This window comes from Salvia splendens, chromosome 8 (genome assembly GCF_004379255.2).
Source record: "Salvia splendens isolate huo1 chromosome 8, SspV2, whole genome shotgun sequence".
Taxonomy (NCBI): domain Eukaryota; kingdom Viridiplantae; phylum Streptophyta; class Magnoliopsida; order Lamiales; family Lamiaceae; genus Salvia; species Salvia splendens.
In genome coordinates, this window is record NC_056039.1 from 34,376,323 (window position 1) to 34,393,981 (window position 17,659).

Here is a 17,659-nt window from a genome sequence, read left to right on the forward strand (position 1 = left end):
ATATTTTCTTTCAAAAATTTATGGTATTAAATGTTAAAAATCTAATAAATTTATAAATATGTTTTCAAATAGTAAATGTTTTAAAACTAATACTTCCTCATTTTTTACCACGGTTGGTTTTAAGTAATTAGTTGACTTTATTAAGAACAAGAGGAAAAAAGTTAGTAGAATGTGAGGTATATTTTTATACTTAGTATTTAATTGTTATAATTGTGAATTAAATGAATTAATGGGATATGTATTTCACTTACTAGAAGTAAAATGAGATAATTAATGGAGATGGACAAAAATGAAAAAATAAGACAATTAATGGAGATTAATGGTAAAGTAAGAGGGAGAATAATGTAGAGAACACTTCTCTACATTATTCTCCCTCTTACTTTACCATTTCTCCACTTGAACTAATATTTATTAGTATCATTTTTACAAAACGAGTGTACAAAAGTAACCGGAACTGCTAACCTATCAAGTAGTTACGCTACCGTAAAATATGACTCGGTTGCTTGAATATGGGTCTGGACCGGGCATGGGATTGTTAAAGCTTATATATGTATATAGAGACAGAGTGAATTTATGAGACGAAGATGAATAGGTTGAATTCTTTCTACAAGTAACATTTTCTATAATGAGTATCTTTTCGCATCCACACCAGATGAAGATTCCTCGTATGACTTAATCCATCGAAAACAAGCTCTCTGTCATAACAACCACCTCCAACTTACTCCGCTTACCATATATCCCAAGATTCTTCGTTTCCTGAGTAACGCGGTTATACAGAACCATCTCTCCCGTCCCACTCTCAAACATGCACTCGTACGTATTCCACAACCCCAGCACCTTCTCCACTCCCCGGATTGGCCCCATGCTCATCAACTTACTCCAAGCCTCACCTCCTCCTCCTCCTCCTCCGACCTCCTTCAATATCCACATATCAAAAACCTTCTCATCTTCTCTCTGTCGATACACAATCAAAACCAGCCACTCCTTTAGTGGCACGATTGCCCGAGTTGTCCTATGTTGCCCTCCGAGTGGCTCAACGTCGGAGGGCAATTCTGTCGTTTCGAACACCTCATCAACCATATTAAATGAAAGTATCACCTCAACGTTATTTTTATCTTGGGCCCACCAACAATATTTTTGGTTTTTGTACACCATGCTCCATAGATTATAGCACATGATATTTGCTGGCACATACGTTTCCAATTTCTTCCAACAGTTCTTTCTTGATGAGTATATTTCAACTTGATAAGCTATTTGGGAATCCATTGAAACACAATATAGAATCTGCAATACCTGTACCAAAATAACATTTCTAAATAAAGAAATACCCATATTTTTTTTTTATATTCATTTGTTTTACTGTATACTTTTTTATAGAGCTTTCAAAAATAATCGGACTCAATAACAAACTAACTTGGCCCATACATTTCGACACGTAAAGTAATTTTTGGGTTGGGTTAGAAATTTGTTGTCGAATTTTTTTCCGGCCCGATCTGGTTTGGCCCAATGGGCTCGGTTTTTGACAAATATTCATATGTCATTTAAGATTTGTTGGGCCCTCCATGAGATTTGCATTTATACGGTTGGTAGGCCCAACCAACCTGAAATTGGTCACATGCCCAATAATATGACTCCATCCCGGGCTTATAAGTGTGTGGGCCGGGCAAATCAAATTTTAATATGGGCCCATTTAAAGGCGAAGTTATCACATGCCCTGTTAAAGTGTTAATACATCAAAAGTACCTTGATATCTTGGGTCGTAGGGTCAAACCCGAGGCCGAGATCGCCTCCCCGAATCTTAGAATTCGGGGGGCGTTGCAGCTCCGACGACGGAATCTTCTTAAAGCACCTGATCGTCGGATTCCAGAGCTCGATATTGTCATAATACCCGTAGAGGCAGACGACGCCGTTGCATGGGCCGATGAGGCGGACGTGGCCGAACATGTCGTTGAGTAACGTGGGGAGGTCGAGATCAACGACGTCGGCGGGGTTCCTCAGCAGCGAGAAGACTCGCCTGTTGGTGGCGTTGCTGCGGCGGCTGATCATCACCACCTCGGATTCGGGCAAGCGTGAGATGGTTTGGTGGTGTTTGAGGATGAATGCGGGATCGTTGATGATCTTGTGCCATGATTTGCAGACGCATTTGAATCGGAGGAGTGATGTTGCCGGTGTTCTTGACAGGATCTCTGTGATTACATCTTGTGGTAGACTCATCCTCTCTATATTCTTTAATGGTGTGTACACACACATATATATATATATATATATATATAGATGTAAATCTTTTTTTGATGGTAAATGGACATGATTTAGAGTTTTATTGCAACTAACTTGCAAATTTGTCTCCCTCTCTCTCATTTCAATGTACATGTATTTGGAGGGTTGAGTTTTCTGTTCATTTTAGAGTTGATAGGTGAAGAATTTTAATAAAATTATCTGTGGTCGAAATTTGTGATTTTTATCAATTTTATTACTGGAATTTAAATTATTTGACACTAAAAAAAACAGCAATTTAGCTTCTTCACATTTAACTATCTAACGACTTATCATTCCAACATTGTCTGGTCACCAAATCCAAATAATATTTCCAAACATTCTATAACTAAATAAACATTGTATAAAAACTTGGAATACAAAAGTAGGAATTAACAGAGATATATGTTATTCAAAGTAGAAATCATGCCTTGTGGCTTCAAGATCTACTCAGCCTTCTTTGCCCTCACCACCTTGCCCTTGGGGATTCGGCTGAGGACACCGGAGTTCAGCTTCCGGTAGTTCTGCTGGAGCTGCCCGAGCATGTTGTAGACGAACGCATCAACTTGGTCATCATATCTCTCGTACAAGATGGGCAATGTGTGGGCAGCAACGAAACCTTAGGTAGTCGATTCCCAGTAAATACGAACGAATTAAGATTAAATCTCAAAAGGTGTGAGAACAACGCGCTCTAAAACATCTAACATATCAAATTCGTGGTATATCTAAAGCACGGAAAATGTGTTTTAGATAAGAAATTAACACAATTGGCTTACCGATGTATATCACGGTCAAGAAATTAAACCAGCTTCCTATTACGGCAGCAGCCCACAAGCTAGCAATAGCCTGCGTTAAAACATCAACGTTTCGATTCATATTGAATCCTTTTATTTACGAGAAACGGTTGATTGTCGGATTTAATGCCTTTTGTCCCGCCACATGAATTTTCAATCGTCGCAATCACGACACAACTTTTCAATCTTTCGCAATTTCTCCACCAAGTTCTCCGGATATACCAATCCAAGAGTCGTAACAAGTGTGAAAATTGCAAACTATTGGAATGTGGCATTTTAATTGCAACGACTCAAAGTTGCAAAACGGAATGCTATAAAAAGTTACTGAAGCGGAGTTTGACCCCTTCTCCATCAAAGAGACCGACAGAGGAGCGAAGCAAACTAAACACGAACATTCATATCAAAATCGAGCAAACTTACCGCTAGAAAGTGTTTAATGTTTCCTCCAGAGGCAACATCCTGCAAGAATCTCAAACCATGATTCACCTCAGATCCTATCGCCTTGCCGATGTTGACAAAGACCTCCTCGGGCAAAACAAGATGAGGCAGCTTAGATGGGGATCTGTCAAGACACAAATGTTACTTCTGTTACGGATCAAATAATGTCATAAAAAACAAACTCCACATTTTGAGAACCATCACCTATTCAGGAAGCCGGAAGCATTCTTCCAGACGAATTGAGCGAGCATCCCGAGAATCAGAGCGAAGCTCATGAGTGTAAGGAAGTTGTAATTCAGCCATTCGAAAAGCACCCAAACAGCCGTGGCAGAAGTTAGAACACCGGCTGAGATCTTCTTGTTCCTCCACAGCAGCACGTCAGCAGCTGCACGTTTAAGCAATCAACGTCACTTGAGATAGAGAGAGCTACACGGTTATAGCAAAAGGTGGGCATTATTGTTATAAGAAAAATCTTACATTTTCCACCTCCTAAAAGATGGTGGACCGGCTTTTCGCGCCCAAACAATCTGTTGAAACGATAAGTTACAGAATTCGACCTCTCCTCTTCAAAGAACGACACAGATTTGTTTTTTGATGCGCTATCTGAAAACGTCTCCATGATATTGCTCATCAGAGCCTCGGCTGTTATTCCCTCGGGCATTTTTCCTAATCAAATCACAACTAAACCATTGAGAGAGTACCATTTCTGCAAATCTTCTTCGTATATGAAGCTCAGATCAAGACATAATTAACGCAATCGTGTTTTTAAGACATAACAAGTCCATCAAGATTTCAACAACTTAGAAAGAGCTAAAAAAACTGCATCTAAGGTACGTCCTATTTCAAACAAATATAAACCTGCGGCCTAAAATCAACAAAACAAATTGAAAACAATACTAGTACAACATTAGTGCATACAAAGGCATATCTCGTCCTAAACCAGAACTTATGAAGGATTCATGTTTCTAGCATACAACAAATCCACCAAGATATTCATATCCATATACCAATATAACCATTTTCAACCTCCAAAATTAAAAATCGTGCAAAGTGAAATGCAACAATAATACTACAAGATACTACATACAAAAGTACTATCTCAATCACAATGCAACAAACACTGAGGAAAGGGTCGTTATTTAGAATCTTGAAAATTGCAGTAGCTCAATACGAAAAAAGGGCATTGCAAAATCAACAAATTCTGCATAGTAAAGCTGCAATTGATTCATCATACTCATAATTCAGCCAATGTAGATTCAAGATGCCAAAAACAAACCTAAAGAACAAACACTAGATACAGAGTTAAGAGAAATGAAATCAACAAATGCAAGGAATACAAACTACTCATTGGAAAGGGTCAAAAACTATGTACCAACTACCACCCCACCCCACCAAGAAGAAATATGAACAATATCAAACCAAGTTCAAAACTTTTACAAAACCCACAAACAGAATTGCACAAAACAGCAACGAAATACCAAATATGTACCAACTTTCAACCCTCTACACCACAGCCCCAAACATACCACCCCACCAAGAAATATGAACAATATCAAACTAAGTTCAATATTATTACAAAATCCACAACAAGAGTCACACATAACATCAGCTAAATACCAAATACAATAACTACAGAATCAGCTTGAACAAGTATAACTTGACCCGATTTGAGTTTTCAGCCATAAATCAAATTACTCCAAAATCCCTAAAATCATAAGAAGCCAGTGGAATCAACCAAAGCAATAATTCAATCAGAAACTTTTACCTGACGCCCAATGTGAAGATCAAACACTTCAAAATGCAATAAAAAACAAATCTTGATTGCAAAAGGGAGCTGCTTTTATAAACGACAGCAAAAAGCAAATTTCGATAAGTGTGAGATTCTTTTACTGCCGTCAATTACTTTTCGAGGGAATCGGAATCAATAATTTAGAGTGCCACGAATTGGAGCTTCTGTGAATTACCAGCCATTGATGCAACATATATACACATAGATTTGTGTGTGTTTGCACACAGTACAGTGCCAAACGCTACAACTAGCAGTGTTAATTATCTAGCATGTTTTTGTTCCTACCTATATAATCACAATTAATGATCATATAAACATAGTTAATGTTTTGGTAAAATGATTGTACTATCAATTGTATTACTCCATATTAGCACTACTACTGATATATTTGGAAAAATGGTAAAGTTAAAAAGATAATTATGGAAATGTTACCCCCATCCATATCTGTTAAATTGTAAGTATATGAAATGTAGCGTATAAATTCACCTAATTATTTGAAAATGGGCGCCCATTTGTGGATTTATTTGAATCAAAGATGTTGATATTTGACGTGAGAAGAGTCATCAAGCATAATTCTTGAAGTTGACAGTTCTATTCTACTTTTGAATTTGAAATAATAAAGAATATTTTTCTTAGCATAGAATTATCCATAAATTATCCAAATTGTAAACTAAAACTGTTTAAAATACGGAGTACAAGGTCATTCTACATAATTATAGCAAAATTTATTTAATTTGATGAAAATTTTAAAACGTCATACTACTACCTAATAGGGTATTTTTTTAGTCAGATATAAAGGCAGATAGAATATTTCTCCATTCCGTAGGGTTATTTGCCATATCAAGTACCAATATTGTATCCATAGATTATCCCTAGGAGTACTATTTTAGGTCTAAAATGGACCAAATATTGGTTCTTAAAAGAGCAAATGGCTTTTTAACATAATAATAAATAAAATAAAATAAAGGCGGATACAATATTTATGGATAATTTTAATTTATGGATACAATATTGGTAGTGATAATTATAGATACAATATCACTACCAATATTGGTAGTGATATTGGTAGTGATAATTAAGTAGGGATAATTTATGGATACAATATTGGTAGTGATATAATTATGGATACAACAATATAAAGGCGGATACAATATTTATGGATAATTTTAATTGGTAGTGATATAACATTTCTCCTTCAATCTTAAAATTTAAATGTGAGGCAATAAAAATTTTCAGGTGGAATATCTCCTAGGGAAACAGGCCTACTTTGGTCAAACAGATTCTGAGGTATCATCTTCAAACACTACCAAAATCATAATTCCATTACTTCATATCAAAATATTTCTCCATTCCAGAACTAAAAAATCTTTTAAAAATTTAAAAATAATGTGCAGGGTGGGTTTGATTCCGGTACGGTTGCAACTGCAAACATATTAGAGACCTCGACCCCCACGGTTGACAGAAAACAGTACTACTACTTGTCGGTGCTGACAAGAACGGCTGACGAGGGACGAAGGTGGGAAGCACCAGCTGATCAGCGCCACCGCGAAGGACGGGAAGCTCTACATCTGTAAGGCGCAAGCTGGTGACAAGCGGTGGTTCAAGGGAGCCAGGAAATTCGTCGAGAGTGCAGCGAGCTCATTCAGCGTTGCCTAAGAAGATTTCAACTCTGCATTGTACAGTGCTTAATTTGATCAAGATATGTGAATAAAAACGACATACCTTCTTAACTTGATTATCTATTTCATCTATTTATTTTAGGGAATCGTCTTAATTTTATAAAACCACACAAAAGCAATAGTTATAAATAAAATTTGCAAGTAGCCTAACCCAGTATTGAGAGGTCAAAACGCAGAAAAAAAATGTACTACTAAACCTCCCAAAAGAAATTGCACAAAGGAAAAACCAAAAATCACCAAAGTCCATCTAAGATGAAAAATGATGGTGTTTTCTAGGTCTATAAAATCTATCAAACACAAAATTTAGACACAGAATCGAGTTCAGAATCTCACACTATTTTCTCTGCATCTTAAACCTCGAAACAGGTTTTGAGCTCCGAGCACCACCCTGCTGTTGCGGTGCATTCCCTCCGATGTTATGAGTATGCTCAACGATCGAACCAGTGAAGGCCTGTAAAGCAGTAAAATATGAGAGAGGGAGAGAGGGATTAGGGTGAAATGGGAATTGTAGTTCTGCCTAACTTTGCTTTATCATCTAAAACTCAAATAAAGATATATTACAATTTACGTAAGGTGAGCATTAAGGAGTAGATGAAAAGGAGAAGTGAAAATATACTGTGTTGCTGGCTGGGAAAGGAGATAAGATCTTCTTTTCGTCTTTCGGTAGTTCGGAATCCTTGCTTACCACAGCATTATTGTGTGCTGGAGGATCTCCATGAGATGCACCCCCTGGATGAGTACCATCAAGAGTCAAAAGAAATTGATTCCAATGGACAACATAACTAATTAAATATAACTGGAAAGAAGTACATGGCGAAGACTCAGGGGGGGAGTAAAGAAACAAAACGAATGGAATTTCAACAATATAAATGTATTTCCTAGTAGTGAAAGAAGTTGAATAATGCATAACATCGACCACAGCAGTGTAAAAAGTAAATGTAAGCACTAGGGGGTTGAGGGTGCCACTCTGCTCCTTGTATATATATATATATAGATGACATTTACCTTTAGATACTAATGGTGCCTCCCGAGTTGCAGGCTGAATCACAAAAGACCACAAAAATATTAACAAAATTTTGTGAAGAATTTAGTAAGTTGATAGGCAAAAGTGCTGAGTAAAGTGAAGTGGGAAGAAATAATTACAGAAGCTGTAGGAAAGGAACTAACTGAATCCTATGGATCATCATACCGTAATACTCCTAAATTCTTGATTGGTTCGATCAGTAGAGTCAGGCCTGAGGGCGTTGTCATGTTCATTTTGTAACTTTTCGTCCTCATCGGATCCACTTGCCTCTTCAGCTTCTTCCTCCTCTTTTTCAAGTTCAGCCATCCGTGCTAATATGCGCGCGTATTCTTCATCTTCAACTACAGCTTCCCCATTATCCACCTTGACAGGAGGAGCCAAACCAGATCTTTTATACCCTGGAATTGTAGGTAATAACGAGTCCTGGTTCATCTCCTCATACACAATACTGAAATGTGGCTAAATTCATCTAAATCGCCAGCATAAAGCAGATCCAAGGATGGCAAATAAATACGACATTCACCTTTTCTTTCGACAAATGATAAGCTCTAGGAGAAAGCTGACTTTCATAGAGTCCCAATCGTAATGGAAATTTATTGGTCGTACTTTTTCCTTAAGAAAAAGGCAAAATCAAAAAAGATAGTGGAAACTTGCCTGATGTAGGTGCTGTGCCGGAAGGAGCTTCCTCATCCTCAATGTAATCTTCCCTGATTTCTACTACACCTTCCTGCCAAATACAATCAACGAACTAAATGTAAGTTCAATATGAAAGAAGTCTAATGTCAGTAGATAGTAAAGACATTTAACCACATATGAAAGCTTTCAGCAGCATTACACTTCAACACACAAACTAGAAAACAAATAATATCAGAGAGCGACTTCACCCAAAACAAGAAGATGATTTCTCACAGAATCAACTGACTTACCGCTGATTCATGGGCTGTCTTATCAAAGAATGAAGCCTCAAGCTTCAAGTCCTGCATTATAGCGTTCAGAGATTCGATTTGGGACTCTATAGCTTCTCCTCGTCTTTTCAAGATCTCAACTGTTTGTTTGGCTGATCTTTCAGCATGGTAGCCTTCCCCTAAAAGGACCTGCATTCGCACTCGAATCACTGAAAAATCAAACTACCATAAACGCTTAGGAAATACTCCTATCTGGTTAAGCATCACGGATTACAGAAAATCATTAATCACCATTTGAAGTAAACGCAATATATGAAATCGTATAAGCAAAGGTGAGAACTAGGATCTCCTAATTGGGGGAAATAGAAATACCAAAAATTTATTAGGGTTAGTCATTCGGCCAGGAAAAAAAGCTGCCTGCCCAAACGGAACCTGCCAATCAACAGAAAAGGCAATCACCAATCATAGTTCAGCAACACCAGTATCAAGCTAGGGTTACTAAGAAGCACGCATATAATGATAGATAAGAGAGACCATGATATCGTGGTGAGTTTCGTCAGGAAGTTTCCGAACGAGGTTGATTAAGCCGGTGTTGTCGTCCATGAAGCTCCTGAGTTTTTCTAGCTCGCGACGGCGCTCGGTGATTGTGTCCTGCACCCGCATAGACGCCTTCTGCACCTCCTCCTCCGGAAAAACGGAGGATAGCTGCATCACTGTCCCCTTCTTCGCCATCCAACTGTCAACAGCTCAATAACGATGCACTTGAATAGAAAGTACCGAAACCAATGGTTTCTCGTCGAATAATCTCTCTAACCCAACTACACACTATTCGACCTCACCTCACTCTGCTCATTCTGTTTCTTCTGCAAATGTTCAAACCTTCAACGTTTTTATTCCATTTAATTAATTCTCATCAAACTAAAATAAAATATAAACGTGGGCTCCAAAGGTTGAGGGCCTGACGGTATTTAAATTAGGCCCATTTTACTTGTGGAATTTTGTAAATATTAAATCTGATATAACATGCATTATTTGTTTATTGAACATTAAATTTATATTGTTGTTTTTATTTTATATGCCTCTTCATGGTCACGTTATCCTCTATTTAAATTTTATAATAAATTATTTCGAAGCGTTATGACTTACGATGATAAATAGTCTAACATGTACTCAAGATTTTACTCATTTATGAAAATTACTTATAAAATTTTGGCATTCATAGCGGCATAGCGCCTACTTCTAACATTTTAGCCAAGAAAGAAGATAAATCATCGCAATTTTACAAAAAATATACTATATATGTATAAAGGATTATAGACGGTGAATACTAAAAAAAAGAGAAGTTGCAATAGATAAGAACCAAATTTCCACCACTTTATTGTAAAATCATAGTAACAGTTGTTATACATAATAGCAGGCTAGCAGGGGCTTCATCCCAAAAATGATGCACCGATGAAAATTGGTGAAGCACAGCTCTACTACTCGTCGTAAACCTCGATAAGGGTTGGCTCGTAATCGCTCGGTGCCTCAAAACCGTGCAGGTTCATCACAGTCGCTGCCACGTTAGCTAGCCCGGCACCGGGAAGGTCTTGGCAGAACCTAACACCCGGAGCCAACCCTGGGCCCCCAATAGCAATAGGAACCTACACAAGGTGGTCATACCTCATAGAAGATCATCATATGTGACGAATGAAACGCAGCTTAGTTGGTAAATGTAAAAGTAACGGGTCTGCTTACTTACGGGTTGTAGAGTGTGAGAGGTGAGGATTTGAACGTTGCCATCCTTGTCGAGAAGGGGTTCGCCTTTTTTGTTGCGCTTCACCATAACCTCGGCATTACCATGATCAGCGGTCACAACGTAGATACCACCAACTTGCTCGATTGCATCCAGTATCATCTGCAAAAATAGTTAGCAGTTCGATCTAGAGAGCCATATAAGAGAAAAATGTTACTATAACTTACAAAGATCACTAAACTACACACTATACCATAATGCATCTTTGCGCATTGCAGCAACTTTTACACAAATATTTGTCATACTCGCAATAAACTCACCTTCACAGCTTCATCAGCGGCCTTGCAAGCTACGATTGTTGCTTGAACATCACCCGTGTGTCCAACCATGTCGCCGTTAGGGAGGTTGACACGTACCTTAACAGCAAGCATGCCTCATTAAAATCATAAGCTTCCTATGTCGAAATATTATTCATCAGCAATTAACCACAGAACGAGGCTCGATGAATCACCTGGTCAAATTTGCGGCTGAGTATGGCACCCCTCGCTTTCTCAGCAATCTCCAAGGCCTTCATCTTTGGCTTGGCATTGAAGCTTATTCCAATATCACTTGGGATTTCAACATATTCTTCCATATCCGGGTTGAAGCATCCGGACCGGTTCCCATTCCAGAAAAATGTGACGTGACCAAATTTAACCGTTTCACTGTTAGCAAAACCAGGGCATATATGATATCACTAGCTCATTTAATCGAAATTGAAATTTCTTCAATCATAACAAGAGTAGGAGTAGGAATAAACAATAGCGCCTAACAACTTGCCTGCATGCGAAAGTACGGATGCCATTGTGCACCAAATATTCTCCAGAGGTTCTTTCAATCTCTGGAGGAGAAACAAGATAATGACTAGGAAGTTTCAGTTCACCATCATACTGAAGCATCCCAGTATAACGTATTTTAGGAAATCTAACACGGTCAAATTTATCGAATTTTTCATAGTCAAGTGCCTTGGCCAACATGACCATACGATCGGCCCTAAAGTTGAAAGTTACAACTGCATCACCGTCAACAATTGGCCCGACTGCCTTCCCGTTGTCATCGACGATAACAAATGGAGGTAAGAATTGATCATTTGCGCCAGGAGACTCTCTAAGCTTCTTCACGGCTTCAAGAGCACTCTTAAACTTGTGGGGTGCTTCTCCAAGCACCTGAGCATCCCAACCTCGTTTCACGACGTCCCAGTCATTCTGCAAATTAAAGGAACATGGTGTTGTGAAATAGGAGGAACTCATTATGCTAAAACAGAAATGTGCATTTACAAGGAAAATCGAGGATATAAAATGAACAAGGGTGTACCTCATAACGATCCATTGTAACATACATACGCCCTCCACCAGATGCAATCTTGGCATCAATGCCTTTCTCACAGAGCTTTGCTAGATCATTTTCAAGACTTTCCACAAAGCCAACACTGGATCCATCCGACACATCACGTCCATCGGTGAGAATATGAACTCGGATTCTTTTAGCACCATGCTCACTGGCACCCTTAAGCAGCAACTACATCACAAGAGTAATACACCCACAATTACTTCCATTATCATTACAAAATCATGGAACCACAGACAGAGAAAGGCCATCCACTTCGCAGTATGCTGAAATATGCGAAACAGAGATACCTGCAACTGGTCGAACCTAGAGTGAACACCTCCATCACTTAATAATCCAATGAGGTGAAGCATCCCATCTACGAAGGATTCTTTAATATACTTGAAACCTTCCCCCTCGTAGATTTTACCCGTTTCCAGAGCAATATCCACAAGCTTCGCCCTACATTGGCCGTGATAGGACAAGATGTTAGTGCACATTTCCTTAAAGTTCTACCTGTTTCCATTAGTGATCGTATCACAGAATCCCCAAAAGAAATAAATCTGCCGAAGAAGTAATAACTAAAACCTACGACAACTCACCAACATAAATAACTAAAGCTTCATCTATCATAATGAACTTCCCTTCAAATTTAGCTTAACACTAAAAACAGAAAATTATGAGAAGTATACATATATCTGAGTATCTGACCCTTGTGCATAGATACGGCCAGCACCAAGAGCATTGTGTCCAACCTCACTGTTCCCCATATCATCATCTGAGGGAAGCCCCACCGCCGTCCCGTGCGCCTTCACCAACCTCCACCTCTCCGGCGCCCCCTTTACCAAAAAAAACACAATTCAACCACACATACTTCTTCCTGGCACAATAATTGCACAAATTAACAAAAACATGCCTACTTTTTTGAGAGAATCCATGGTTGGGGTGTCGGCAACATGGATGCAATTGTACTGGTTAGGGTTAGCCTCTCCCCAGCCATCCAAAACCACCACCGCCACGGTTTTCCCCTTCGCCAATTTCGGATGATCCTTCAACTTCCATGAAAAGCCCGAGCTCCCCATTCCTCTGCTTTTCTGCTCAAACATAAACGAATCATTTTGTATTTCATCATCAAACATATACATGTAAGTATCTAGATCATCAATCGGAATTAACGATACTCTCATAGCATAAATTCATTATGCATATGCTATGAGAGTATCGTTAGATACATATGCATGCATACATAGAGAGAGAGAGAGAGAGAATTGCCTGCTTTTGCAAGGAGATAGATATCGATGATTGAAGAAGAAATGCTTTGAAATTTGTGTGAAACACTCCATTTGTGATCAAAAGATTTCTGTTGCGAGCTAGGTTTCTGGAAGAGTGTAGAGCTAAGGTCTAAGAGTTTGAACGTGGAATTTCTAGACAAATGTACACGTGACACCGTATCTCTTTTTTTTTGTCTTTTCGTGAAGAGATAATAGGAGTATTAAAAGAAATGAGTAAATTATTGAGTAGTTGAAACCTATTTTCTTGATAACTTTATTTTATGGAGCAAATATCTTTGATTTAAATAATCGAATCTATAATCTATAATAAATATTAAATATATAAAGATAGTGTTTTTTGGTTGCCATGCGGCACACTTTTGGGCGGAAAAATTATAAATTGGGTAAATAAAAAAGCAAATATTATTGGATAAAAATTGGTACAATAAAATATAGGAAAAAATGGCTTCTCCAAGAAGTTTGACATTTATATAGACACACCATTAATTGATTCTCCATTTTTGTGGACTGATATTTTGATTTTTTTATTGCATCATAGCAGGGTGCTTGGAATCCGACGACAGCTCCGACGAGAGGGGGCAGGATGAGGGAGACGGGGCGGTGGCAGCAAGGCTGTGGCTGGCCGAGAGAAAACGTGGGATCCGGAGCCAGAGAGATGGGAGGAAAGTTGAGAAGACGAAAAAGAAGAGGAGGGAGAGAGAGAAGTACAGCGGCGTCGGCGGATTCATTCAAATATCCAATCTTTACCCGCTGGAGAATAAGAAAAAGGAGAGGAAAAGAGAAAAGCGCCAGAGTCGAGAAATGAGGGAGCTTGCGGTGAAGCGGAGGCAAGGTTGGGTTTTGAAGGGGCACAGGCTGGAGGTACTGCTCTGGCGGTGTGGGCCGACGGACAAGAAGAGGTGCCTGGTGGCGGCGGAAGCTGTTCAGCGGGTTCCACATATTAGAGAGGAGAGAGAAGGAAATGAGGGAATGGAGGAAGGCGTTGGCGTTGCTCGTCGGCGATGCGGCTGTGCAGGCGAGCAGGTAAGGCGGCGAGGTGTGTGAGGCGGCGGCGGTGAGATGAGTGAGAAAGATGTAGAGGCGCTACTTTAGATTTAGGGTATTAGTTGCAGAAGAAAATTGTTAATGTAGAATGAGTCCCACTGTTAGAGAGAAAAGAGTTTTCAAATTTAGAAAGTTCATACTTTTAAAGAGGTGGACTAAAAAAGATTATAGTAGTTCGTACTTTTCAGGGACAGAGGGAGTAATTGGCATAACCGTTACAAATTTATAGTAGTATTTATATAAATTTAGAACTTTTACTTTATAATTCGAAACTCATTTTATAAAATGCTTACATGACTTAGACATTCCCAAGGGAAACATGCCAACTATCATAATGGAGGGTTTTCAAGCATAATAAAAAAAAACTTCTCATTTTAGTTGATTAGTTGAGAATGTTAAGTTACTAATTTAACATAAAAAAATATAATAATAAATTTATTGTATTAAATTATTTAATATTGTAATAGTGTACATAACATTTGGTGTCTTCTCTTTGTTAACTTGGAGCACGTTAACATCATTTTTTTCGGCGTTACAGTTTTGAGAGAAATAAAGAATGTGTATCTCAATCAAATGAATTATACATAACTTTTGGTACATTCTATTTATTAAGTTGTTTAAGAACAATATCAAGTATGACTTTTTACAGGGATTCATAATTATTTATTTTAATTGCGATTATGTGAATTTTTCAATAAAAATTATGAACAATATCCCATTTTATATGTTAGTTTCTTAGAAAATTGCATAACTAAAGTGTTTGTATTGAATATGATACTACTAACCAAATTTAGGTATCAAAATTATAGTAGGATCATTATTCTTTTTTTTATAAAGTATATATAATGATATTTTTGTAATTGTTTACAATTTGTATTCATTAGTTATAATTAAGTTGATTTTGATTTATTTCTACTAGGTAAGATAATGTTTTTATTACTTTGAGTTATATTTCTTTTTTATGCTTTTGCAAAATATTATGTTATGAATATTATCATGTATTGAATTTAATTTTGATGAAAGTGAATTTATTTGTTCAAATAATTTTTTTTGTATTTAGGAATATATTTTCCTTTATTTGTACATATCTTATTAATACTATTTTTAATTAATTCATATTCTTAAAAGTATATTTTTAAATTATTTTCTCTATATTAATTATTTTAATCTATTAAACATATCTTTATTATTTGAAAATCTTTTGTCCCGTGCATAGCACGGGTGGTAACACTAGTCGTATCAAATCGAAATGAAAATGTTAAATTTGGTTCTGGTTTTCGAATTGGATCAAACATAATCCTTTTTTTCCAAAATTTAAAATTGCAGCTCAAATTGGGGTTTTCAAAATTTTCAGAAATAATTATTTTTTAATTCAAATAATATTTTATTTAAATATTATTATTAACTTGATATACAAGTTTTTTTATTTCAGAATTTTTTGGGAAATTTTAGTAACAACTATTTTTTGGTTCAGTTTATATTTTGTTATAACAAAAAAATTAGACTTGGATGTCAAATGCAAAATTTTAGATATTTCGAACCGTTTGAATATAAATTCTCTTAAAATTCAAATATTTGGATCAGTTTAAATGAGATAAAAATAGCCATACCACTACTTGTTCTCTTGAAAATGCATTTTGTTTTTTACAATAAGTCTAAGGAATGTGAGGGAACTAAATTTAAATTTGAAATAAGGTTTGGTAGTCCAACTTTTCTTAAAGCAAGCTTTTTATTATTTTCCTTTCATGTATATTCATCTGAAATTGGCCGGTTGTAACGAGCACTATAAGGGGCCGTTTGATAGCTATATTACGCCTAGATAAAGGATTAATCTGGGTTTATTTGTGTGTTTGGTAGTTATGTTACCAAATTTAATAGCCCGTGTTTTATATTTGGCTCGCACAAAGCCCACTGAAAATCCTATGTTTCACTCATATTTGTAAGTACCCAAAATTCTATGTTATTTATCATGGAAGCCTAGTTAATTTTAGCAAAATACAATTTAAACCATCAAAATTTCTAACCCTAAACCAAAATATGTGTTGGTTTTACTTATGTTGTTGTATTGAAAGACGTCATTTTCCTATTAAATCATGTTATGATTTTTGTTGATGTCATTTGTTGTTCCCACTTTATTTTCATTATATTATATTATAATTATAATTACGTAATACTTGAAGGCAATTTATTTTTTTAAAAATAAAAATATACGATTTTGTTCAATCCACAAACGCTTTAAACTTCAAAAAATTTGAACATACAAAATTTGGCACTTGATAAAATATTTTCACATAGAATTTGTCCAAAATAATCAATGCTTATTCATAAATTTTGACCAAAATAATCAATGCTTACAAAAATAGAATACCAAGATAAAATACTTTTTTTGGTAAAATAAATATACATTTTTTTGATAAGTAAGGAGTTTAGCCTGAAAATATGTTATTTTTTGTAAGGAGTTTAGCTTGAGGCTAAAAATATGCTATTTTTTGTAAGGAGTTTAGCTTGAAAAAGATGCTAATTTTTGTAAGGAGCATAGTTTAGTAATTAACTTAATTAATAAGGATAATTTTAGCAATCATAATTTTAATCAAGTAATGGCTTATTGTACCAAACACTACAATAAGATAACTCACAATTATCTTAATCTACCAAACACCCCGTATATGTAAATTAACTAATCGAAACTATAATAACTATCATAATTGTATCATGTATAGTCGAAATATGACATGGCTATTAAACAAGTCATAATATTTTAATTTTAAAGCACGATGAGAACCATCATGTTTGATAGGCAGGTAAAAATTATCATATAATAATTCAATCATATTTCTCAAATTTGTTACGGGTGACTGACTTTAATTTGATTTTCACTCACAAAAAAATGATGACAAATTTTAAGTACATTGATGAGGTGGAAAATGCGCTGAAACTAAAATAAAACCAAATAGTATTAAAAAAATAAAATAAAGATGGTATTGGGCCAGACAAAGGGGTCCAATGCCATCGATGCTCTTATGGTCGAATTATCTGGGCTATTATTAGGGCCCACCTCCAGCTCAACAATGTGGTCTCAATAAGTATTATATAAATAATATTATGTTTGGGAAAAAAAATGGTGAAGAATGGTGGATATTATTATCAAATAAGGAATTGTTATTGTTGAAATTTGGGGAAAGTTTGACATTATAAATCGGGCAAATGTTATTTTCATATTAAGATATTAACCTTGAGCATTTTATATTTAGCACCACGGAATTTTATGCTAATTGTTTTGTAAGTAGATTGCAGAGAAAATGGGTTTACCATTTTAGAAATGTACCAATTAGAGTAAAATA

At 36.4% G+C, this 17,659-nt stretch overlaps 4 protein-coding genes and 1 pseudogene across 5 annotated transcripts; 1 reads left to right on the plus strand and 4 right to left on the minus strand.

The window, feature by feature from the left end:
* Positions 1–672: 672 nt before the first annotated feature.
* On the minus strand, positions 673–2,214 carry LOC121745607 (F-box/kelch-repeat protein At3g23880-like). The gene is made up of 2 exons (XM_042139575.1): positions 1,744–2,214; positions 673–1,293 (listed from the first exon to the last, which is right to left on the minus strand). The coding sequence occupies exons 1-2, from the start codon at positions 2,212–2,214 to the stop codon at positions 673–675; spliced, it is 1,092 nt and encodes a 363-aa protein (XP_041995509.1).
* Positions 2,215–2,502: 288 nt separating this feature from the next.
* Positions 2,503–5,548, minus strand: LOC121745608 (reticulon-like protein B8). Of its 2 annotated transcripts, none has more exons than XM_042139576.1 (6): positions 5,251–5,548; positions 3,963–4,151; positions 3,690–3,870; positions 3,468–3,609; positions 3,030–3,099; positions 2,503–2,872 (listed from the first exon to the last, which is right to left on the minus strand). In XM_042139576.1, the coding sequence occupies exons 2-6, from the start codon at positions 4,144–4,146 to the stop codon at positions 2,700–2,702; spliced, it is 750 nt and encodes a 249-aa protein (XP_041995510.1). In that variant the 5' UTR covers positions 4,147–4,151; positions 5,251–5,548; the 3' UTR covers positions 2,503–2,699. The 2 variants fall into 2 exon arrangements, with proteins under 2 accessions (XP_041995510.1, XP_041995511.1); XM_042139577.1 differs by lacking the exon at positions 5,251–5,548 and adding an exon at positions 4,858–5,219.
* LOC121746151 lies at positions 4,594–6,930 on the plus strand (annotated as a pseudogene).
* On the minus strand, positions 6,724–9,752 carry LOC121745521 (RNA polymerase II subunit 5-mediating protein homolog). Its single transcript, XM_042139468.1, has 9 exons — positions 9,417–9,752; positions 9,255–9,314; positions 8,904–9,071; positions 8,632–8,704; positions 8,143–8,375; positions 7,959–7,992; positions 7,570–7,682; positions 7,287–7,404; positions 6,724–6,943 (listed from the first exon to the last, which is right to left on the minus strand). The coding sequence occupies exons 1-8, from the start codon at positions 9,612–9,614 to the stop codon at positions 7,288–7,290; spliced, it is 996 nt and encodes a 331-aa protein (XP_041995402.1). The 5' UTR covers positions 9,615–9,752; the 3' UTR covers positions 6,724–6,943; position 7,287.
* A 479-nt stretch (positions 9,753–10,231) lies between these two features.
* On the minus strand, positions 10,232–13,407 carry LOC121745639 (2,3-bisphosphoglycerate-independent phosphoglycerate mutase-like). Its single transcript, XM_042139624.1, has 10 exons — positions 13,255–13,407; positions 12,903–13,076; positions 12,694–12,821; positions 12,294–12,444; positions 11,971–12,174; positions 11,437–11,861; positions 11,129–11,321; positions 10,938–11,033; positions 10,624–10,779; positions 10,232–10,525 (listed from the first exon to the last, which is right to left on the minus strand). The coding sequence occupies exons 2-10, from the start codon at positions 13,062–13,064 to the stop codon at positions 10,361–10,363; spliced, it is 1,680 nt and encodes a 559-aa protein (XP_041995558.1). The 5' UTR covers positions 13,065–13,076; positions 13,255–13,407; the 3' UTR covers positions 10,232–10,360.
* Between the last annotated feature and the right edge of the window lie 4,252 nt (positions 13,408–17,659).